The 24,368-nt window shown below is 36.0% G+C and overlaps 1 protein-coding gene across 3 annotated transcripts in view; it reads left to right on the forward strand.

Annotated features, from left to right (window-relative positions):
- The window catches only part of TBC1D5 (TBC1 domain family member 5), a 242,886-nt gene that overhangs the window by 60,125 nt on the left and 158,393 nt on the right, over positions 1 to 24,368 (forward strand). For all 3 annotated transcript variants that reach the window (XM_057377438.1, XM_057377435.1, XM_057377436.1), the window contains exon 2: positions 273 to 408. In XM_057377438.1, coding sequence (XP_057233421.1) covers positions 309 to 408 — 100 coding nt within the window. In that variant the 5' untranslated portion in view covers positions 273 to 308. The remainder of the gene's footprint in view (positions 1 to 272; positions 409 to 24,368) is intronic.

Raw genomic sequence — 24,368 nt, forward strand, 5'->3', positions numbered from 1 at the left:
AAAGGAAGGAAAGAGGCTCTTGTCCTATTTTACAGTCAAAACCATGCTCAGACTATTACTTGCAGTGTGATATTTATAGGTAACAATTCTTCTGGTCTCCAAACAATACAACATTTGAGTGGAAACACTATTCTGCTTTTAGACAACTAATGGTGATGTTGTGCCTGGAAAATGAGGGGAGGTTTTAATCACTTTTGCTCTTGACTTCTGTGACTGAAAAATAGCTAAAGAAATTCTAAAGTGTTTGTTTCTGTGGGTTTTTTTCCCTCCAGATAAATACTCTTCAGTTGGAATTTACTACTGCCAAAATGTATCATTCTGTGTCTGAAACCAGTCACCCTTTGCAAACAGAAGAACAAGARATAGGCATTGATCCCTTGCAGAGTTTTTTTAACAAGCCAGGGGAAGGTGAGTTTTGCATTTCTGTACTTTTTTCAAAGTTTATACCTTATATAAGTGTGTCGTGATAACTGTACCTGTCATAATTTGTTTAATTCTCTCAATGAAGTTGAAGAGGRCAACTTAAAGAACATTTCACAGAGTATGTGTAGAACACTCTGACACTAATGAAAACCACGAAAAGTCAACTTTCAATTACAGACAGAAGCATTAGCCAAATGTTTAATGCGCTGTCATCCTTTTTTAATCATAAACCAAACACTGACTTCAACATAAGAATATTGAAATGGAGCATGGCTTTATGTTACTTTCTCAAACATGGGCTCTTATACTGCTTTGGGTTTAGAGGTTTGTTTGTTTATTTGTTTTCCTTTTTATATTTTTTGATTCTGCAGTAAAGTTCACTATTTTATTTTGGACAAAATTATGCAAACAAAAAGGGTGATTTTTTTTCTTTGACTCAGCACCTATGTTCTTTGAAAAAATACCTCAAAGTTGAGATAGAATGAACAAGCTCTAAAGGCAGAAATTACATAACCTAAAGTAAATTARTTAAATGTGGTATTTGGAAGACCCCAATGAACAATGAGAACAAACTGCTTGGATAATGCAATGCATGTCTGTGTTGCTCATCTTTTCTAYTTATTTGCTAGTAGTGACAGTATAGTTGGTTCAAAGAAAGTGATAAGCTTAATGAGAAAGCTCGTCCTTGTCATGAAAACATTCCTCAAGTACTCAGTTATACACAGTGGCACCTTAACTACCTGTAATTTTCCAGTCATTGAACACATGTACCAGGAGGGCAAAATAAAAAATTTATTTTAAATTACAGAGTTGAAACAACTTTGTCACATTTTCTAAGTCCTTCCACCCAGATCAACTACTCTGTGTGGGTGTATCTGTCTATAAATCTTCTGTTTACTAGTCCTTATTAAAAAGCTATGATGTCCAGTTTTGTTTAGTCAGGTTTATTACTTCAGTTTAGCAGAAGCTGATGTCTTGCTTCAAAATATATTGGTAAAACTTCATTGTCCCTTTGAGTTAATTTTTTCACTATTTCTTCATTGGTTTATAAAGCTTTTTTAATGTTTGACAATGAGAATGTACATCTAGGGGAAAGTATTTTAAAACATGATGATTAAATGGAATAGCTTTTCTAGGTCAGTGTTTCTTTTCTATTATATTTGACATTTTAACGATATGAAGCCATTTTAGCCTGATAAACAAAATGCATTTTTGTACATATTTTTAGAAACTTGAAAATAATCTTTTTCAATAAAGTAAAATAATAAGCATTTTTAAGAGGAAAAACAGCTTGCTCCTAGTCTACCCCAGTCAAGAAAAWGATAAACCTTTTCTTCTGATTTCCATTTTCTTTTTAAAAAATATCGGTAGTTCTCTCAATTCTGTTGCAAGAAAAAACAAAATTTTCACCCTGTTAAAAAAACACTGTAAGTTAATTTTACCCTTTATTGTGCCCAGAAGCGATTAGTTACCTTGACTGAAAAGGTTTCTCATTTTTRTCCCAACCTTAACATTTCTATGACATACAAAGTTATTAGGATTGAATTGATGTTTAAAAGTGCCATTAATTCATTTACCCCAAATGTTCATTAACAATGTAAATGTATGCTGATGTTCTATGAGACAAGGAAGTGACTAATGACTCTTCGCACTAACAACACTTAAAATGAATAGAAACTTTAGATAGCTAATCTTGAAGTAATCAAGACCCTCATTCAGCTTGGCATCTCTGTATGCTCTAAAACAGCTGTCAACTGTTAAAAATATATACACAACACACACATACGCACATGCGAGGATAAAGATATGTAAATACATGGTTCCCCAAGTCATAAAGGTTACCAACTATGGTACATTTTTTATGTTTTATCTATGTAAATATTTTATATAAAGCATCCATTTCATCTTCATAGACTTTTTTGCTGTGAAACACATAGTGCATTTTAATTTGAAACTTTATATATCCAGAATAGTCTTTCAAGTTTTAATGTTTCATTTGAAATGAAACATATGCTTGGTTGGTGTTGGCTCTTTAGGCATCAAAGCATACAGTCATTCCTGTCCGTGCAACCTGTCCATCATTGTCTTCACAAAGGTATTTCAAGATAAGATTTTTCAGTACAGCCTCAAGTTTCAGGGGTGGTACAGAATCAGTTTAGTGCAAAACTGTATCTTAATGTTTTTGTATCATGAATCACAGAAATATGGTGGAGAGGTGGTCCATCAGAGATGTTCTGTGCAATATTGTAGAATAACAGGACATCTGAATTGTGTTTTTGAAGCTTACCTTGGGGGAAAAATGATAAAAGCCTTCACTGAGATGAGGTGATTGGGGGAAAAAACCACTAATAAGGGTGCTGAAAATAAATATTCAATTACCAAGCTAGTCAGATTTGTTAATCTTCATGAAGTATTGTATTTTTAGTATCTKCAACTGATACCAAAACTTGATGGAGAACCAGGAGATGTCATGTCCAGCTGGAGTTATGAAATTCTCTCACAGTTTTCATAAAATTAAAGAAATCTTAAAAATGCACTGATTGCTCTCAAGTATAGCTGTTTGGAAAACTGCATGCATAGACTACTTTTTGTTCATTTGCTGTCAGCTTGAAAGGGTATATTGGATGGGATTCCAGAAATATGTTGATTGAGTCTAGTAGTACTCAGTGCTTTTATTAAAATTTCAGTGAAGGAATAGAGAGAAAATATGGTTTATGTGAGAAAGGACTGTTGACACAATGGACAGTAGATGTAAAATTCAAAGTATTCTTGAGATTTTGGAGAAGTGGCCTGAGAAGACTAAGACATGGTTCACTAGGAACAGCTGCAAGGAYTAATGTTGCAGATGCTAGGCATGAGACAGTTACCTAGCTGAACAAATGAAAGTAGATCATTACAGATGAGGTAAGTGTCATTTGGAGAAAGGTCTGGGCATTGGTAGCTCTCCAAATTTTATGTAACTGATAAACTTTGAATCTTGAGATGACAATGTGCATGTTTGCAAATTTTAAAAATTMAAAATAAGCCTTTAACTGTAAAGATCTTTTTTCTATCCCTTTAAAACATTTAAAAAAATCATTAAGATAGTATTTTAGTCCATTTCTGTTGATTAATTTGATCTATGTTACTTTCCTTGTGTCTGATTTTACTTTCAAAATACAAAAAATGTGCATTGTGTATATGCACTCATATATGCTCTTTAAAATAACATTTTTTTTATGGCAGGGATTCTCACTTTTGTAATCTAATACTTCAAATGAAAGATTTTCATTCTTTTAGGGAATTTTTAGGGAATTTTTTTTTTCTTGTGGATCTGGTTTTATTTTAATTTACATGTATCTATGCAGGTGTGTATTATTATGTTCTCGTTTGACTTTAGTGAGTTGATGACATTTTGCTGCATTTTCTCTAGTAAGAACCATCATGCTATTACTCACTTTATTCTAACATTATTTTTGAGTGATCCCCTCTGAAACAGGGATCTTCTCAGAGAAACTGATGAATCTTAGCTGTCTTCAGCAGAGACTTTGTAAGACCTCAATGAAATTTCAGAAATGTTGTACCTTCTCCTCATGTATTGCATCTGACAAATTGCTTTTCTGATTTGCAAATATTTGAAGTTTCTATTACATTGAAATGGGAAAAGTAGGTTAACTGTTTCTGCCATAAATTTTTACTCCARATTACAATGTCCACCACATTCTGACACAATTTTTGAAGAGCATAGTAGGTAGTATTCCTATTTCATTGATATAATGAGAAAGTTGGTCCTCTAAGGACAGACTGGAACAATGCATTTAATACTCCTCAATTTAATTTGCTCAATATCACAATTAATACAATTAAGGTCACTTGAAATGAAACTATTAACAAATTGGGTAATTTACTTTAACAATGTCAGTGTGTTCTCACAATTACATTTGCTTTAATTAGTGTACAAGCTATTATTTAATAGCAYACTTCACATAGAAAAATGTAATGTGTTCTTTGTTCTTAGTAGAAGAAAAGGGGAAACCTTTAATGGGTCRGAGTGTTTTGGATTTGGAGTTTGGCAGGATATATTTCATGTGTAAAGGCTATAKTTGGTGCTGAGGACAGAGAAGGCTGATGTTGCTGGAAGGACAAAGATAACTRCTGGAGTGTGTGACTGAAATTAATCCAGTCGAGACAGATAAGTTCCCCACCTCATATTTACCATGGCATCCCTCATGATTCTCAAGGCTGCCATGAAAAAATATGAGAGGTGGTAAGAGAACATTCATATTTCCATTTTGACCGAATACTATTTGTTTCCATTGCTTGTCTTTGGGCAATTATGCTGTCTTGGTGTTAACCTTATAGCCTTGATCACTMGAAAGTATTTCCTTGGAGAGCTATACCTTAGGTGAAATTTGAGATACCTGGTTTATATTAGTGTCATACAGAAAACAAGTGGCAGACACAGGGGAATAAAGTAATAAAGTAAATGCCACCTTTCCTGAACAAAGCAAGACCTATGTGCTATCAAATAATTTCCCCAAATATTTAGCGTAATTCACATGGACTGTTTTGGCTTTTGACATTCCTTACAGGGTTAAGTAAATTTTTACTCTCCGACAAGTGTATTATCTTCTAATTGGTCCTTAGGGTGTTCTTTCCCCCTTACAACCCTCTTCACTCAGGTGTACAGTGCTAATGTGGATCACCCTTGTAGGGTGTTCATTTACCTCCTTTTTTAGAGATCATTTCATTTAAAGAAAAAAAACAAAGAAGTCTACACCTCTGTGAGAAGTACATTCCTAGGTAAAAGCAGTTGAGAATGCAAATACAGTGAGTCATTGGAGAATCACTATTATTTTCTTATCAAATATTTTTTGTGAGCATATTGTATGACGTCATGTGTGTCATATAATGTGTGTTCCTTCATCTTCTCTCCAGGGAGCGACGTGTACATGAAGTATAGCATTGTGTTTTTAAGAGTGCTTTTAAATATGCATGCTACTGTGTGTTTTCATTAAAAAGACAAGATTGGAACAGGGAACCTCTTTGCGTTATACTGGAACAGAAGAGCTGAGGGTTGTGATTGTTTCCTAATGTCTTCGGGTTTCCATGCTGTGGTTTACACCAGGCCCTGAAAAAGTCCTGTGTCCTTCATAGGCGAGTTTTACTCTTCAGCCAGAAATCTTCCRTGTGTCCCACCAGCACAGTTGTTTCTTTTCAAAACCTTTGTGCTTCTCCTCCAGGGCTTGGCTTCTTCATTAAAGGCACAGGTATGCTGGAGGAGAAGGGGCTGTCCTCAGTCTGGATGAATGAAAGCAAGAATGGTTTTTACATCTTCAAGYGCCATATGCTAACATAACAAGCATTTTAATATTCATTTATTAATAATAACTGCTATTTAGCTTGCTTTTAATTGAGCTGCAACAGGATTGTAGTGACAAAGGCTATTGGAGCAGCAGAGTATATCTTGAGCTAACTCAGRCTGTCACTAGCTGCTTCTCTACAACTCTTCATTTTCCTCTTTTCTATATTAGACATTTTTATGAAGAGATCAGTTAAAAGAAAAGTTATGCATGTTTCAAAATGCTTAATATACTCAGTTGAAAAAAGCTATCACATAGTACAATTTTTACTTGAAAGACTTTATTTGTACAGGTGTTGACATGGTCTTGGAAATTTGCTGCTTGTGCACCCTTTGGTTTTAGTGCCTTTCTGCACATTTGTCTTAAGGAACTGCAGGAGTATTTTTAATTACTTCAGCTGTGGGAGCAAATGTGAGTAGCTGCCCTGGACTTGTGAAATACCAGAGGTGGATTTTCTTCTCTAARATTGATAGATAATGGGGTGTTTTGATGGCTTTACTTGAGTTGCACAATTTATCAATTCCAGTTTGGAGGTTATTTTGTGACATGGGTAACTGGCACAAACATCATGTAGGGAAATGGCCTTCGGTTTATATAATAGGAAAGACCTTTTGGACAGCAGTGTCTGTTCATGGAGTGGTTTGGATTGGAAGAGACATTAAATATCACCCAGTTTCAACCCCGCCACCATGGGCAGGGAACCTCCCACTAAATCAGGTTCCTCAGGACTCCATCCAGCCCGACCWTAAACACTTCCAGGGATGGGGTATCCACCACTTCCCTGGGCACTCATGACTTCTCTTGACCTAAGTGAATTAAAAAATGTTCATTTTGGAAGTTTCACTCTAAATCATTATATGAAAACAAGACCATTTACACTAATGACACGGGGACTACCTCAGTTCAGTCACCTAAGCTACAAGATTCCAGTTTTTTCCAGATACAGCCCTACCTGAATACTGCCATAAATCACTTGTTGGCCTCATGTCATTCTTCTAATAACTCCTTGTGACCCTACTTTGGGAAAGGATGATTTGTGTATTTCTTTTCCTAGCTTTTCCCAAATCCAAGTTAAAGATCAACTAGTTGGCTCTCATCTCACTTCTGGTATATATGTAGCATATTACTTGTAGTATAAAGGGAACAAATRCAAGTTAAACAAAAAAGAAATTTTAATTTTATTAATAAATATTGCATGCTCAGAGAACCTTAAAATGCCAAGAAATTTCCATTTTAACTATAGTAACCTACTGAACAGCAAAATAAAACAGAATAATCTTTTTTTAATACAACTTCTGTAAATGTAATTAAAAGTGGTTTAAAACTAGTTCATAATRAAAAGTTATACAGAAACTAACAATGAGAATATAATGATTTTTTTTAATATTTTGCTCAGACTTCACACAAAAATATAATATGAAGGTTACTACCCATAAACACCTCACATATTAAGTGTTTCCAGGCAATGARCAAATTATGTTAAATGGCTATATCTCCTACATATGGAAAAGGCAGATTCTCTTAATTTAAAAAAAATGAACTGTACATGTTTGATTGTACTTGTGTATGTATAATAAAAGACTAGTAAATCAGCATTCTAGCTGAGGCCAGCATGATTGGTACAGGATAATAATTAAATGTCTGGGTTCACTTCTGCCCTGACATACAGAAGATTATAATTTACAAAGCAGTGTATGAATTGTGTGCAGCTAGCTGATGTTACAGACCTCTGTATCTGAGATTAAATGTATGTTAAAACATTTTTAAAGAGCTTAACTGTCACAAATTTGATTGAATTAGAAATTGATTGTTCTATATAACAGAAATATGTCACTACAGATGGGATCTTTCCTGTCTTTCATGTATGCGGACATTTATAAAAACCTGGAATTCCTTATTTTAAAAAGGGAAGTTTTCCACCTATTTTCACTAAAGTGATGCTGCAGAGCTTCAATTTTAGGCTTTTGATTGGCTAATAAACCTTATTCTTTAGCCTCCATGGTACCCAGGGTACTCCCCGTCTTCATCCTCTGTGGACATGCAAAACTAACCCAGGTGGAAGGAGAGAGAAATAAAGTACTGTCATATTTAAGTGGTAAGAAATTATCTGGTAAGATGTGTATTATTTATTGACAATCTGGCCTTTTAACAAAGAAAAATCGGCCTATGCTTAGGTTGCCACTGCGACAGCCGAAACAGCTGATACTTTAATGAACAACATACTGAGGGCCATCCAGGACATAAGGCAAATTAAGCAGGTTACAAACTGCACATCTTCTGTTTAGGTATAGGAGATCTCCCCAGCTCTGACAATTAGCTCCACTGATCAGGCAAGCAGACAGACAGAAACAGAAGGAGCCCATTTGTATCAATTTGAGGAACAGAACTAGTAATGAAGTGAAATATCTGTAGCAGGTAGTTTCACCTCCGCTTTGGAACAGATATTTCYAACTGCTGGTTTCAGCTTTGCAATAGCAAATAAATAAATAAATAGGAGCTGCTTAACAAAAGCTTATTTTCRGTTGTTTACAAATTGAGAGCAAATGAATAATAATACTTCTAACCTAAAAGGTTTTTTTAAAAGGATAAAACATTTTCTGGACATACAAGCAAATATGAATCTTGGTAACCTGACAGCTTTGTTTAAACGTTGAATTTGAGTTTCCTTTCATGAAAATCTTTTCAAAGTACAGCAATTCAGCTGTGAAAACCTGAATACATTAATGATGACAAAGAACCTCTGGAATGAGCCAACATTTGTTTTTGTTCTTTTACAACGTTTCCTGATGAATTGCACATACAAAAGTGTTGGAGGTTATTTTAATTTTTCTTTTCTTACTTTGATAATAAATGTCTCTACTGTTTACCTTTTTGGTGAAGGTACCTTATTATTACTAATCAGCTTTAATTATTTATAGMAAAATGACTGTAAAAGATGTTTCTTTGATGTCGAAAAAGTCAGGGACCTGATCCTGACCCTATTAAAATTAATGGCTAGGTTCCCATTGGCTGCAAARGTAACAAGCCTGAGTGCCCTTATTGTCTAAGCAAAGCAGTCATTTAGTCCAGGGTACTGGATTGTGGAGTTGGAGTTCCTGTTTTGGGAGTGTTCAGATTCCAAGCATTTGGTGTCAAAATTTGGCCATGCAAAGGCAGAATGCGTTTAACTGATTCTTAAAGTCAGTCCCAGTCTTCCTTTCACTCTTGAAATACACAATAATTTTTAAAAGGTTAAATACACAGGATAATAATGCCTTTCTCTCTGGACATGACTGCTGAAGTGGGGGAAGTGAGAGAAATGTGAATAGCCTTTCTACTTTTGTCTATCTTTTTTCACTATAAAAAAAAACAGCAAACCAGCTCAAATCTAAGCAATACTGGATAAGGACATCATGTTTCACAGACATGTATGCCAGCTTGCGTTTAAATCTCRTTTTGTTTAAGTGAACTATCAGTGGGTTTTGTTTCTGACTATTTTAAGCTTCAGATTTATATGGATGTACATAGACACAATCTATGACAAGACTGAAGGCTTCTGTCAGTTCTAGAATATCTTTTAGTCTTCCTAAGTATCCTCGTTCAGTTTTTCYACCATGTTACATGTTWAGTTTGGTACATGTGACTATMMCATTTCAACYACAGTACAAATGACACAAAAKGATACAGCAAATGGGATTTATTTTCACTATTTGTGACAATCACCCAAGCTTATGATGGAATTTGTGCTCCTTGGCTTGATCTGTTGAAAAGGGAAGTGGGACTTGGGATGTTTGTTTTGCACCTATGCACTTACCTCATCCTTTTAGAAGGTGTCATATAGAAAAGAATTAATGAAATTGATTCTCATAAGTGCCATGGGAAGAATAGCCAGATTATATGTTCTCATACAAAAAGAAATTTGAAGGTGGTGAAATGATAATGGCTCGTTTATACAAGAGTTCTGATCTGGGCCAGGAAATTGATCCTCATCTTTCAAGGTGCAGGACACTGCCTCAGGATGATGCCATCCTTCAGCTCTTTCTTTCAGCCAGTTTTTGTGAGGCGGGTAACTAATTAACTAAAAAAAGTGCAACTTTGGTATGGAACATACACCCACAACTTTTTTATGTTTTGTATACAAACTTAAATAAGCATATATCATCTTAGAAATTTCATCTAAAAGTATTTGTGCTCATGGAAGTGAAAAGTATTTCAGGAGATGCAGATCATTGTCACCTTTTCAGTATTTTGAGTATTTAAATGAAATTAAAATRTTTTTAATAGTTAAACTATTCCCAAAACTTTGGTAAATGGTGTCTCAGTACAGATACATGAGGCTGTCACTATTAAAACATGATTTGGCTACAGGTTTAAGGAATACTACTCCACTTTAATGAACTAATTGTCAAAGTTGATTTGTTTATACTTAYTTATTTCACAGTTTTTTATCTTAGCCTCGCTAGGTCCTGTCTTAAGAAGAGGGAAAATATTTCTCTCACGAGAGTTTTTCAAAGTAAGCACTACAGTGGTGTGGTTTGCTTGACATGGTGGTGTTCAGTCAAAGGCTGGGCTCYGTGRTCTTGGAGGTCWYTTACACCTTTAGTGATAAATTCTAAATACCTTATTTCTGTACAAACAGCTGGCAGTTAAATCTTTTACTTGGATATTAAAGTGATAAACAATAATACATGAACTCTGGGAGAGGAAGACTGTGCTCAAATTTTTGAACAAATCCCATCCAGTTTAGTTCAGCTGGGACCATACAACCAAAATATTGGCACCTAGCCTGTGTGATAAATTTCTCCACTAAAATTTTGATATCCCATTACAAATTATTATTCTTGATCTTCCTAGAAGTTAAAAGGCACAAACTTTATCCAGATAAAGCTTTTATGGTGGTGATAATTCTTTTCTTCTAAGAAATTGGATTTGTAATGGAATCAATGATTTAACCTTAGGAAAAATGAACTGTRTCGTGTTTCAGTACTAAGTGCAATTGAAGGGATAGATCGTGTAATACGTGTGAAAATATGTTTGCAATGGTGTGGTAATGTTTGGAGTTCCATTATAATGGGGTATATCTTTTATATGTTATTTGTAATTTTGGAAGATACCATTGTTGGTTTTGTTTCTTACAATTTGAAATAATTAAAGGGTGGAGCAATGAAACATAAATCTGTCTATTATTGGGCATTTCTACTTTGCACACAGATGAATTCTCATCAAATTTGATTTGCTGACTGGTGGCCAGAACAGATGTTATCTTAATGGAGGAGAGAAGCATATGGAGCCACAGGGCCACCTCCAAATTTCTGTGACCCAATATTGGTTCATTGTTTATTGAAATATGAAAGAAAATACTTCTTTGCAAAAGAGTATAAAGCTCCATTCTGAATTATTACAGTTAGGTCACCACTAAATTATTTATTATCTCAGTGAGATAAAGATTTTGTTGCCAGAAAAAGAGTGGCATCAATTGTTGCTATTCTAAAAAACAAGGAAAAAAATTTAAAAGTACTCCAGGCAGATGARCTTGTGTCTTTTGCTTATTTGAATTTGAAAGAAAGAAGAGCTTTAAATTAGAGCTTATACTGTGGAAAATTCTAGCTCCATTTTGGGGTTCTTGTGACAATAACTAGTGAAAAATTCTGTTTGAAAAGTTATGGAATTGACATTTTTCTGCAGAATTAAATTTAACRTATTTTATACATTTGTATTTATGATGAACATAAAACAGTTTTAGCTGTGGCATTTGCACGAACTAAAGTTGTATGCTTGTAACTGTGCCATTAGAATACCTACTTGTTCAAGTGAGAAGCTGGTTTGTAATATATGCCTGTAAGAAGCAAACTTCTGATTTGTAAAAATACCATGTAAACACAGGATTAAATGCTCCTTTTCACTTTWWAAAAAAAAAGCATATAAAGCCTGTATTAAATGGCCCTTGGCGCTTTCTCATACATTTAATTTTTACAGGAAAAATATATTTTATTTTTGTAAAAGYGACTATATAAAAAATGAAAACCACTGATTTAATTCTGGATATGAAAAATATCCTGAGGATTTTTTGTCTTGGAATTAATGTTATATTTATGATACTTCAAGTCCTCTAGATATTACAAATTTAGGAAGATACTTGCAGGTTTTCTTTGATTTCAAAGACACTTACTCATATCTGTCATATTCAGTTTGAGATTCTTATGGAAAAATGAGCCTGCATTTTGGATTTGCATTACTTAGCTAAAGATAGTTTTATTTTTCTGTGTATTACTCTGTTGCTTGCTAAAACTGTAGCTTAGAGCAGCAACTTAGAAACTTCTGAAYACACTTAACTGATAATAATTGCATGAAAACAATACTGAACACTAAGATAGGAAGTGGGGACATGCAAAAATCATGTAGTAAATTATGTAGTAAATTACAGTGGTAATTTTCTACTAACCTAATATAAGGAGCAACTTAGACTGGATCCTACAGCATGAATYCTTACTATAATAGCACCAAGTCTTTGCTGCAAGACAATAAAAATGAACAGTTACTTTTTGATTACTTCATGCTATAATCAAGTTAAGGGAAAAAGGCAGGATTATTGAGAAATGTTATTAATTGCTTTGCATAAGGTAATTTAAGCCTTTGAAGATTGTATTAAGTGTTGGAAGATGAGGATGGATCTTTGTGAAAGGAGCAGAATTGTAGAAGTACCATGTTCAGTCACCTGCAATCACCATTTCTGGCTTTTTCTAGAAATAACCATCAATGGCACAATCCCAGCTCCTGCAATGAAGTTTGTGCACATCAGAGTTATTCCCTCTTTAGGTTTTTAGTTTGACCATCAAGTGATGGTCTGTTTATAAATTGATAGCACTTTGCATTTCAATCATGAGTCAGTCTGGGGACTTTTACCTCACTTCAGTAGTCATTTATCAGTTGCTCCGAAGTCTCTATACAATTTCAGTTTTGATGAAGTTAAGGCAAAGAACCATTTGAAGGCTTTGAGTTGAATCTGATTGTTTTTCTTTTGCAAACCAGTGCTCCTAAGGCCTGTCTTGTGGCTGGTTAAAACAAAATAAAAACATCTATAAAAGGTCCCACTCTGAGGCATGCATACTAATTTCAGGCAAAAATTCTTTTCATTTGGTGTTTACGAATTACACTTTTAAAACTTTGCCTAGAGGTAGGGAGGAGTGTTTCAAAAATCAGATGCTAAAGTAAAATGGCTATAAAAACATGTAATCCTCCATTTTACTGTATTTCTTCTTCTGAATAAGTAATGCTCTAATAAAAATTAAAGAGCAAGTTGCATTTCGAAGATCAGGTCATCGTAATTCATTGACATTAGGCCACATAACTGAATAATGTCTTACTTCAGTGAAATACATCAAATGAGATCAACAATTATGACTCATAAACATGCCTCGCAGGCATAAAACAGCAGGGAATTAGCATGTGAGGCTGATAAATATGCATGTAAATAAGCTCCCAAAGGAATAACATGGGTTTGATTGATAGGTTTAGAATTGGAACATATGTAAACCCCTTTATTCCTCATTCTGGTGTAGCTAAGTAAAGATGCGTTTTACTTGTTAAAAGTTTCAATAACTTTGTAAATCTTAATGCCACATCTGCTTTTGTGTGTGCAGGCACGTGTGAGTRTCACTTGAGAGATTGATTGAATTGTCTACAGGGTAGATGCCCTCGCACCAAGACAGTCGTGTTTGCGTATGGAGATCGGAGCGGTTGTGTGTGTGCGTGCACATGTGTACGTGTGTTTGGGCAYTGCATGCTAAGGAGTGTTGAGCTAAAGATTATTTTGGGGGATGTTTTGATCACAATTKACAGATTTTAAAGTTTGGTTCTCAAATGGAAAACTTGAGTTGTGAGTTTTGGTWTCGGCACCAGTATATTTATTTTTGYGAATACATTCTGCATTGAAGGTAATTACTATTTATATTACAGAAAGTCCCACAAGTGCTACTACATTTAAGAGTYTGGCAGTGATTCTTTATAAACTTCCATTTTTTTTGGCATCTTACAGCTTGAGCTCTTATCTACAACTTCAAAGTACCTATCACAGCAGTATCTCTGTGTTGATCAGCACAAGTGTTTATGCTGCGCAGAGATTTACATCCCTATTGTTAGAAAAGTATAACATACATCGTGTTTATAAAACATTAATACTTTGCTTTGCCAAATACAGACCAATTGGTTGCCATTGTCATGTGGCCTGGTGTACATCTGCTTTATTACCATTCCCTGCTATTAGGCAATAAAAACTTTTCCAACTGATGCACACTTACTGATGTTGCATCAAGCTGTAATTATGCTAAAGTGGTCTTAGACCAGTGGCAGGCAAGACACAAAAAATGTTTTCAATAGTTTGGAGTGTGTATTGACTGTATATTTTAGTTTTGGGTGGTTTATAGCTAAAATAGTCATTCTGAGAAATTGGAGATGGGGGCTCATATCCCCGTTGTTCGCATGTGAAAACCCCAATTCTGTCATACTTACCTTTTGCTTAGAGATACCTTTCTGTGGAGATAAAGCTTCAGCAAAACTACTTCCTTCTGTTCAGATTTATGGGGTAGCAGAGAATATATTTTCCAGTTAAGATCAGTAAATTCAGGAGCTACCGCTTAGTTCTGAGAGCCGTCTCTTTTTGCTGCTGAAAAATAAATAAACTTGTAGCACTTAGAGACATCGCTTCAAATCTCACGTGGCTTCTCATGCAGCAATTTATAGCTACCTTGTATRATTTGTATAGAAATGTTAAGTTGATCCCTGCATCAACTGCTTAACCCAGAATGTAACAGCCTGTGACACCAAGAAAAAGCAAACCCTGTGTACAGACTAGGGGAGGGGATTTTTCATAACAGAGCTGAATAAGCATATTGCTATCAGGAACTCTGATGGGCCATGCTTGTAGCTGCATAGCACTGTCCTTTTTCACAGAGGATGCCTAGATATCTCTTGAGCCAACAGAAATAGAAAATAAACCACTTTTTTTTTTTTTTTTTCCCCTAACAATGTGCCTTTTTTTTTACACTCAGGGCCATGACAGGCTGTCACTCAGTTTTAACTCCACACAAGAAATGTCCTTGAATGGTTCAAGATAAGCCAGAAAATTGTTGTTAAGTATTTTTTTTCGTTCACCTTTAGAATTTTCCACATTTTCTCCAACATGTGTGAAGCCACTGGGAAATATGGTTAAATGAGTTAAGCAGACATCACCCATCTGTGCATCTCGGGGAAAATAAAAACAGTGCTGTCCCTCCGAGAGCTTTCTTGGTACATAACCAAAATCGGAAGAACAACCACATTCTAAAGCTAAACCTAGGCAAGGCTGTGGCAGGGAAAAAAAAGGGAGGAGCACTTTGAAGGAACTGCTTCTTCTGGCTTACCCCAGTCTCACAGGAGCATGGCCTTTGCAGAATGTTAGGTGGTCCTAACACCTGTGCTCCTCCCAAATGCCTGAAGGCTACTGGGCAGTCATAAAAACATCACTGTGCATCATATTTGCTACAGACAGTGTTAAAAACCTGGCATTCAGCCTCAGCTCTGAGTTTCAGTCCACGAACCAAAACAATCACGTTACAACCTCTCCCTTGTTTTTATAAATGTTTTATAATTTGAGGTAGAAGGCATCACAAGAACCCGACTTTTGCTCAAGTCTTGATTTACCCTTTAATATTGTTCGCTGCACCTCTTTCTACTTCTCAAATGATCTGTAATTTGTATCTCTCAAACAGTTCCCACTTGGATTTCTCATGCACTGAAAAGTCAGATGCCTGACATTACTGTGTGAAGTTAAGTGCTTGGGGTTAATGAGTGGCATTAAATTTTATGAGGTCATGTCCAGTAGATGTTAAAAGAAGCTTAAGGGAACTTTATCACTGATAGAAATTAACAGTTGGCACAAAAGAATGCCTGAGGGAGTTYAGTTCTAAGCAAAAATAAAATTGGTGGTATAAAAACTAAAATATAGAGTGATTGTGATTAATGTAAACATTTTTGTTAGGTAATTGGTTACTTGTTGCAGTAAAAGAAATGAGACCTCACAGTTTGAATGAATATTATTGTATTTAGAAAGCAATTAATGTTTCTAGTTAAATAAAAAAAATCTACATCACCTACAATATTTATATTCTTTCAGTAAACATATAACCTTTGGGGCTATATTTATCAAATAGTCARGCCTCCACTTATTTACATTAGTTTTTTCTTTGGGCAAAATATGTTTTCCCTAGTGGAGTATGTTATTTTGTTTCATTAAACCTTTATTTCTACTCATAYGCATTGCTTATATTACAGACCAAATGAGTAAATTCTGTGTACTTAAGTCATCTAAGGTTTGTGTTTTTGGGTGACTGATGGATGGCATGAAAATTCTGTTTCAAAAAGAAAATGGCTACATTAACTTATGGATAGATTTGTTTTGCATAATTATGTGGGGAACCATTCAGTAATTACACCAGTATTCACATGCTGTAATTTTCGTCATCTTTATTCACTGTCATTCCAATGGGAGGAAACAGAAGCCTTGTTCAGACGTAGATATTCTTTCTTGCTCTGTCTTACAACCTGCAGTCACAGCACAGAGTGCTTTATCAAATAATGCCTSTACTTGAGAAAGACAGCTATTGTCTTGAATTTCACTCCCATGGTATGCATGRAAATTCAGCACCTACTTCAGTGTCTCTAACACCTCTGGATTTGCCTGAATGACCTGGTGCAGACCCGTTCCTTTCGTGTCACTTGAGCTCTGTGCCATCTGGGTGCGGTGCTGGGGGAGCAGTGTGAACCCTGCTGAGAATGCAGAGCTCCAGGATGGAAGAGCCAAAGCCTCTGCTTCAGAGCTTTTTCCTCTCTCCAGGCTGACAGAGAGGTACCATGCTTGTCATAAACCAAAATATGGCCATGTCCTGAATTGAGGTGAAACTGAAGGAAGAGGGAAAATATTTTAGAATTTGTAGACCCTCAGGACTGTTCTGTTGCTCTCCAGATGGTTGTTTTTAAGTTTTAATATGAATAGCCTACATGAAATGCCTTTTCACACTTCCCTTAGGTGGCACTTGGTCAAAAATACAAAATCAAAAAGCTGTAGCTCTCTGATGTTGGGTGACATTTTTGAGTTGCACACAGACTGTTTTCTTTTTGGCCAAAAGATACTGGACATTTTTTTGTCTTACAGAACTGAGGTAACTGTTGAGAARAATTGACCACTACTAGATAGTTTTTTCCTATTATTGTATAAATTAAATCATCATGCTTTTGGAAAACTTCAATATAATCATTAGGCACAAGAAAAATCTAGTCATACTTTTCTCATTTGCATTTTAGAAGTCTCATATTTCTTACATCTCCAAGTGCTTTGTACTTGCATCCTTWGCTCCATTCTGAAGTGCCACTGGGGATTGACACTACTCATCCTCCRCACAGGAGGGCAAGGGTGGAGAACAGAAATCTGTCCTGTGATGGATTACATACTTTTTTGCAAAAATGTTTTGTGGGGAGTTTTTCTTTCTCAATATCTACAACAAAGTGATCGTTGTTTGACAAACCACCTTGCACTGTRGTAAATAGGAGTGTTTTGTCATTCTTGCTGTCAATTTGATATATTTTTATATTCTGATGTAGCTGTGGACTTTCATCTCTTCGACATCTAGAGTTTACTGCTAATGCACATATACCTTTGCTCTTCAACTTTTTCCAGATCTGTCATTCACAACATGCATCTGCTTTTGCACCAACAAAGTGCACAGTTGGTACTCTCCAAATTGACTAAAGGTTGATTTACAGCATTTTGATTAAAATCTAGTGTTTTCATTATGCTTTGGCATATTTTGATTTGGCAGCTAAAAAGCTCTAGCTCAGTTCTTCTTTTACACTGTTTGTAACTTGCTTTTTCTTTGGAGAAATTTATAGAAAATGTAGGGTACTGCTCTGTTTCATGTACGCTCAGTTATGGGTCTACTGAACGCACAATGTAGTCCAAGAATTAACAGCCTTAATTAGACAGCCTCAGTGGTAGTCCAAGGSTTTCTGGCTTCATCTTGTAAAACCAACCCAGGCAGCTGTAAGCTCAGTTGTCTCTTCCTGGTGCATGTTCGTTCTGTATAGTTAATTTGATTAGGGTAAGGGCTGTTCCATCAGCAGCAGTAGCACCCTTTAAGTGTTGGGTGTTTGTCTTCAGGTTTTGGGATTTTTCCCCAGATGTCTTGCCAGGTTGCCAGGTACTGGTGCTGCCTAAGGTGAAGGTCACATGATTTTTATTTTTTTTTAAGAGTGTATTTCTGAATTATGCTGCCTCTAGACTCTCCTGCTGTTGAAACAGCACTTAAGTTTTACCCAGATAACTTTAAATGTGTTAGTTACAGAATTAAAAATATGTTTACTGAATAGATGTGAGCAGAATCCTAAGTAATTTAATAGATTATTCATCAATTTATGTTACTATAAATCCAAAGTAGCCTTTTGGACCTACAGATCTGGCTGCTTCCAGCAGTTCTGAGAGGAGTTGCGGGAGTGAAGGAGGAGACTGTGGCTGGAAGGATTTGGCAGAGCTGAGCTGGGGTGACAGGAATGCTGTGGGTGCCCAAGAGCCTCTCCCTGGCCCTGGACATTTTAGAGACTGGTTGCTTCCCACGTTCCTTCTCATAGGACTGTTTTCACCTCTTGCTGTGTGCTTTTAAAGCTGTAGCATTTAAGGAAAKCCCAGGCATTGCCCAGTCTTGCATCTCAGTGACAACTTCCTAACTTGAAGCTTCTCATCTGTTTGCTCTTGCTCGGAGCCAAACCCCCGCAGTTCTGCTGCTGCCTCTCGGGGGTAGTGCCAGCCCTTCCAYTGATGCCAAGTTGCTCCTCTGCCCTTTAGTTTCTCCTGTGCTCGAATTTCTGTGTTTCCATTTATTCTTTTATTCATTTATTTTTCTGAAACTCTTTTTTTTTTGCTTTATGATTGCCTCCTAGCCATAAATGCTGTTTTCTCATTCCAGACAAGCAAGTAGCTAATTACACACATGTCACCACAGTAGCCACATGGATGCTCTCATTTCAGGCTGTCCSTCTTTGCATACATGGGCTGGGCAAAGGAAAGTGGTGTGATTTTCACGCTGTTCCTAAACACATTTGCACTCCAGAAAGAAGGTCCAGGAAAGCACATTTTGCTTTCAGAAGCYTTTCACATCCATCAGCAATGCAGTACGTCATCAGCCTGCTGTAGTAGCATCCTTTGATAAGAAACAGCAAAGAAGCAAAGCAGAATTGCTCCTGCTCTTTTTAACCCCTGATCCTCGCTGTCATGAAATCACCTCCCCAGCTTTAGGAGGTGAGGCTGCATATCACTGCCACGTGGCTGCCTGGCCAAGCTGGCCTTTCTGCTGATAAACCTGTTATTCTCAGTTGCAGATCAGCCAGCTCCTTCTTGAAAGGGCAGCAYTATTTCAATAAAAGAGCACTTAATCCTTTCTTGTTTGTCTTCTACTATCATTTAATCTTGGCAAAACAACAGAATGCTAGAAAACCTCTGATCAATCTTTTTTGTGTTTTTTTTTCCTTAAGCTCAATGGAATATGCATTATTGCTTTTGAATATGATAATCAGACTATACATCCATATRATTTATTATCCCAAACAGAAGGATTGCAACAATCTATAGGGTAGAAATGTGGTTAAAAATAGGATGCAATTGAAGTAAGTTAAAGGACGATAGTAGCCCTCAAACATGTTAAGAGATGGTATGTTTTTCTTACTGGCAGAGTAAATGGTCTCTGGAGACCACCTTTTTATAGTGATTGTGCATGTCTAAGATTAAGCAAAGCTGCATGACCAGTGCTATCTCAGGAGGATGCTGAGTCATTAACTCATGTTTATTGCCTTTTGCCATCTTTAGTTTATCGCAATTTATAGCTCAAAGGCCTTTTAGGCTGTTTATAAGTTAAAATTAGCTAAATTCTTCTGGATGCAAGTATAAGTCACTCAGCATTTGTATATCATCAGGGTGTAAATTCCTAGTAATGATGCCAGGCAGCTTCTAAGATTTTTTTTTCTTTCTGTGCAAGTCTAGTTATGCTGCTTGTCCCTAGTTAAACTGTATTACTCTACCCTCTGTTTTACTAATTTTGCTAATTTTGAAATTTGTATGTAGTTTTGAAAGTTGTGTGTGCTCTTAAAGAATTTACTGAAGTTAGAGTTCATGTTATTTATTAGGTATACAGTTTCCCCTTCAATCAGACTACAGCAAAATGTATCTTATTCTGAAGTCTTTTGATTCACACTTGGTGATGACCTAGGAATTTGTTTAAGTTACGCATGATAAATGATCAGGCAGGCTCTGTAGCTGACACAGGCTCTAGTACTGAGCACGTGAGCAGAAGTGGGCAAAATACACTRTGGACTAAAGACAGGTGCACTGGGAGAAATAACTGGCAAACACTTASAAGAATCTCATTTTACCTTATCCTGTGGATTTTTTTGTTTTACCAGTCTTATTGCTGCTGGTAGCAAATTCAGTCCAGGCATTGCTGGACTAAATGTGTATCGACTTCAGTGGAGGCACATTTGCTTATATAAGCTAGTATTGTGTGGTTCCCACTAAATGGGAAGTCAAGCTATTTTTCCATGTACCTGCATTTTCTGAGTGTTTAAATCACKATTTGCATCACAGTTAAACTTCGCCTTCCCATCTTGCTTACAGAGATYATATTAAAACACATCTGGATGTAAAGTATTTGAGCTTTTGGTAACTTTCAGTCACCTGGGAATTCTTCTGAAGCATTTGTATGAATTAGTTCAGTGCCCTTTGAGTAAAATTTCTTGCTCTGTGTATTATATTGGTTTTAGTTTAGAGTACTGTGTATAGCTCAGTCTATTTTGGTGAATGCAGAGGCTTCAACAGGAAAAGAAATATTATAAATAAGTCCCTTGAATGTACTTATTGTTGAATTTGTTTTAAATTGAGCTGCATGAGACTACATTTCTTAAACACTGATGCTACATTCTAATTTCAGAATCACTCATCTAAACCCTTGTATATCTTTTCCCATCCGCACTTTTTCAYACATACATTTTACATGGGGAACAGTGGCATGTTAATGTACAGACTAACCTAATGACAGGGTTGATGTTTAGATTTGTGAACACTCAGAAGCAGTTTCACTTAAAATGGAAACCCTCTTACTTTCATGTTTCTTGATTTAAACAGAAGTGCATAGACAAAATCGTTTTAAATAGAGATGTTGCCCGAAGAATACACTGAGTTTACTCATATATGCATATACACAKATGCAATTGTGATTTTATAAGCAAAGATCATGGAAGGTGCCACTTGATTTGTCGTAAATCAACAATCCAAAACACAACAGAACTGACTGGGTTTCAGCAACATGCAGTACAAGATATTGTCTCCAGAAGTTTTTATTCCTAAATGCAAACCAATGTATCTGCTTATCATATTCCTGAAAAAGCTTCCAGCAGGGCTAAAACAGGCTTTTATTTTGCACCTTGGTGCCCGTGTTCCTTACCTACTTCCAAATGTGAYCAGCTTTCACTATCACAAGATTAGCATCTCTGTGTGTACCGTGTTTTGTTTTACAATTGTGGTCCTTTAATAATTCAAATAAGCTTAAAGGGAAAAAATATTGTTAGTGCTTAATATATTTTTTCATGTCAATACTAAAGAAKAAACAAAATATTTTAGTCTGTCTAGGACTTTAGTGCTTCAAATGGCAAGTTCATTAGTTCGTCTCACAATTCATTATCTTCATATATCAGTAATTATCATAGTGTMTAGGTCTGTATTTCGTTCGTGGCAAAATATAATCTTTTAGGGCAGAGCTGATAAAACTAAAATGCTATCAGAAATCTGTGCTGCATGCATGCGAAGTGTGCTCCTAATGCTAAACGGGCTTGAAGYGAGGGACGGAGAGCCAGGTTTGCACGTAAAGGACTGCTCACGGAAAAGTTGCATCGCATTTATTTCAGAAAACCGAACTTTCTCTGAGTGAAACCTTCTCCAGCYTCGCAGCCTAATGATTATTTACCAATTCCCAGCAGCAGAAAGCATTCATTGTCAGCGCTGAGCGCGGCTCCGGGCGCGGATCCTTTGGAGCGGTCTCTGCGCGGCCGCGGCCGCCGCTTCCCAAACTCCGCAGCGCCCTCTGTCGGCGCCGAGCGGCAGCGCCGCCTCCCCGCCCGCAGCCCGCGCTCGGAATGCCGAAGCTCTGCGCCGTTTCACTTCTTAAACATCTACTTTATGGAGTAAAATCTCAATTTGCCGTATGTTTTCTGTATTAATTCTCCTTTTATTTTCTTTTTTTTTTCCTCCGTCCGCTGCCGTTTTGGTCTATCGGCGGATCCAAATCGGAAAGCTTCAGTCGTCTTAGGTTTTTTTGTATTTTATTTTGTTTTTCCTTTGCTGCAGAGATCCTGAAGACTTTCCAAACTGCATATTTGGTGCTGTAGAAATACAAATTGTCTGSTCCTTTGAAAACCTTTCAGCTGTCATACTGTTCTCTTCCAAAATAATAGAGGAGCTTGGAATCGCCCATGCTAAAATTAAGAATTTATAACTGTATGGAACAGATGTTTTCATAAACATTTGCTATAATTAATTTCAACTAGGGGATTGAAGGAACAAAGCAGTTTTTCCCTCTTCAAAACTTTATTGCCTTTTCCCCATACAGCGAACTCAGAAATCTTTGCTTTAATATTGTTAATGAAACAAATTTACTCCTCTGTTTGGTTTTCATTGTGAAAAAGGAAAGCTTAATTTGAACAAGATACCGGTCTTTGAAACAACGGAGAAATACCCTGAATTTCAAATATCGCATATAAAGGCTTAAGATACAGAGCATAAGTGTTTAGGTGCTCATTTATGAGACCACAGCTCTGTAGTGACAATTGTGAGATGCCTCTGTGTTAGAATAAATTTTATCCAGATCAGTCTGATGCATCTCTATCCGTGGAGCGAACAGTACAAAGGAATTTTATGTTTGAAGAGTTGTGAACCTTGGTGTTAGAAAAAGCAAAGAAATCTCGTGGCATTATATATAGTTTTAATGCACAGTAAAATGCTTATTGTATGTTGATTACCCCTTTATACTCACAATAAAGGTCTGCAATCTGTTAAGCAATTTTTTTTTGTTGTTTGCATAATATGAGGAACACATTTTGACTAAAATTATTCTTCCATATTTGTATTGTCACTATTTTTGGGGGGATATTGTTTGGAATATATATAGTTTAGGGCCAGCATTTTGATATTACTGTGAAGAAGAAAAAATATCCATGCATTATTGCTCTGTTTTTACTAGTTTCTATATATTATATCAATATCATTTGACAAAAAAATAAATGTTTAAAGTTTTAAAAAAAAGAACAGCTTAATTGTTTTACACCTGAAAGAGCCAATGCAGCTGCAAGGATTTTTTTGAGCAAACTAGAATTCCTGACTGATCTGTCATCTATAAAGTGTGCAAAGAAAAATAGGTAGCTGTCATTAAAATTACATTTCAGCTTTCAATAACCATTTAATGAGTAGCATAATTATATAAGTATGGTACCTCAAGTACTTCACTCAATAATTAAAAATAATCTCATCTTTAAAGTGAAAGCGCTGTAATTATTATTTGACTTAACCAGGACCACTGTTGTGATCTCCAGTGGCACCTCAGATTGTTCAAAGTGGTTTTGAAAGTATAAATTAAAATTGGATAAATCATTAAATTATTAAGCTTTAAATATGCTGAAAATTAATATAGCATGGAATTTTGAAGTCATGTTATAAGAATTGACAACCTTAGACTGCAAGCATAGATTTGTGTTAAAATTTTACTTGTCTCTAATCATAAAACACTGCATTAATGATTGAGTGTTTATATCAGCCTGAATTTTTCACAACTGTTAAATAAATTTAGTGTTTTAACAACATTTTAACCTTTGATTAGAATACAAAGAAAAACATTAAGCAGAGTGCAAGCAGGTCAGCAGAGGCATTACGGTACTTGTAAGCAGGAAAATGCACAGTTTGGTTACCTAAGTAGGATCAGTTTTATCACAAATTCCTAAACCACCAGCCATAAAACCCTTTTATAGCTGACACAAGACTGGTAAATTGGTTTGCACCGTGTAAATACACGTGTGCCCACATAYAGACATGCATGTGTGCGTGTATAGGTGCATACAGAAATATTTATATATGTAAAGACAATTCCTCGGTATCAAAGTCCATTTCCAAAAGGAAAAACAAATAGAGTTTGATTTTTTTTTTTAATTAGGAGTGCAGCCATCGAGCAAGGCCATGTCACTCAAGCTTCTTGTCTTCATGRACTTGCAGCTGTTTATGACAGCATCCCTCCCCTTCTCCATAAGAAGTTCAGCGCTGAATTTCTACATCTCACAGGAAATAGCTGTTTTCAAGATGTAATAAGAGATGAGGGAGAAATGTCTGATCCCTGCATCATTCTTCACATGTKTTTTTACTCTTGCTGAGCACGTGCTAAAGCTCAGTGTTCATTGTGCCTGGAGCGTACCCAGAGTGTCTTCCCACCTGTGAATTGGGGCTTTGAAATGCTGTCCAGTTTCTTCTTATTACCTGAAGTGGAAACTGTGCTCTGCACCTTGAAAACK

Source organism: Malurus melanocephalus, unplaced genomic scaffold (assembly GCF_030028575.1).
Source record: "Malurus melanocephalus ecotype Western Australia unplaced genomic scaffold, MMel_1.1 scaffold_315, whole genome shotgun sequence".
Classification (NCBI taxonomy): domain Eukaryota; kingdom Metazoa; phylum Chordata; class Aves; order Passeriformes; family Maluridae; genus Malurus; species Malurus melanocephalus.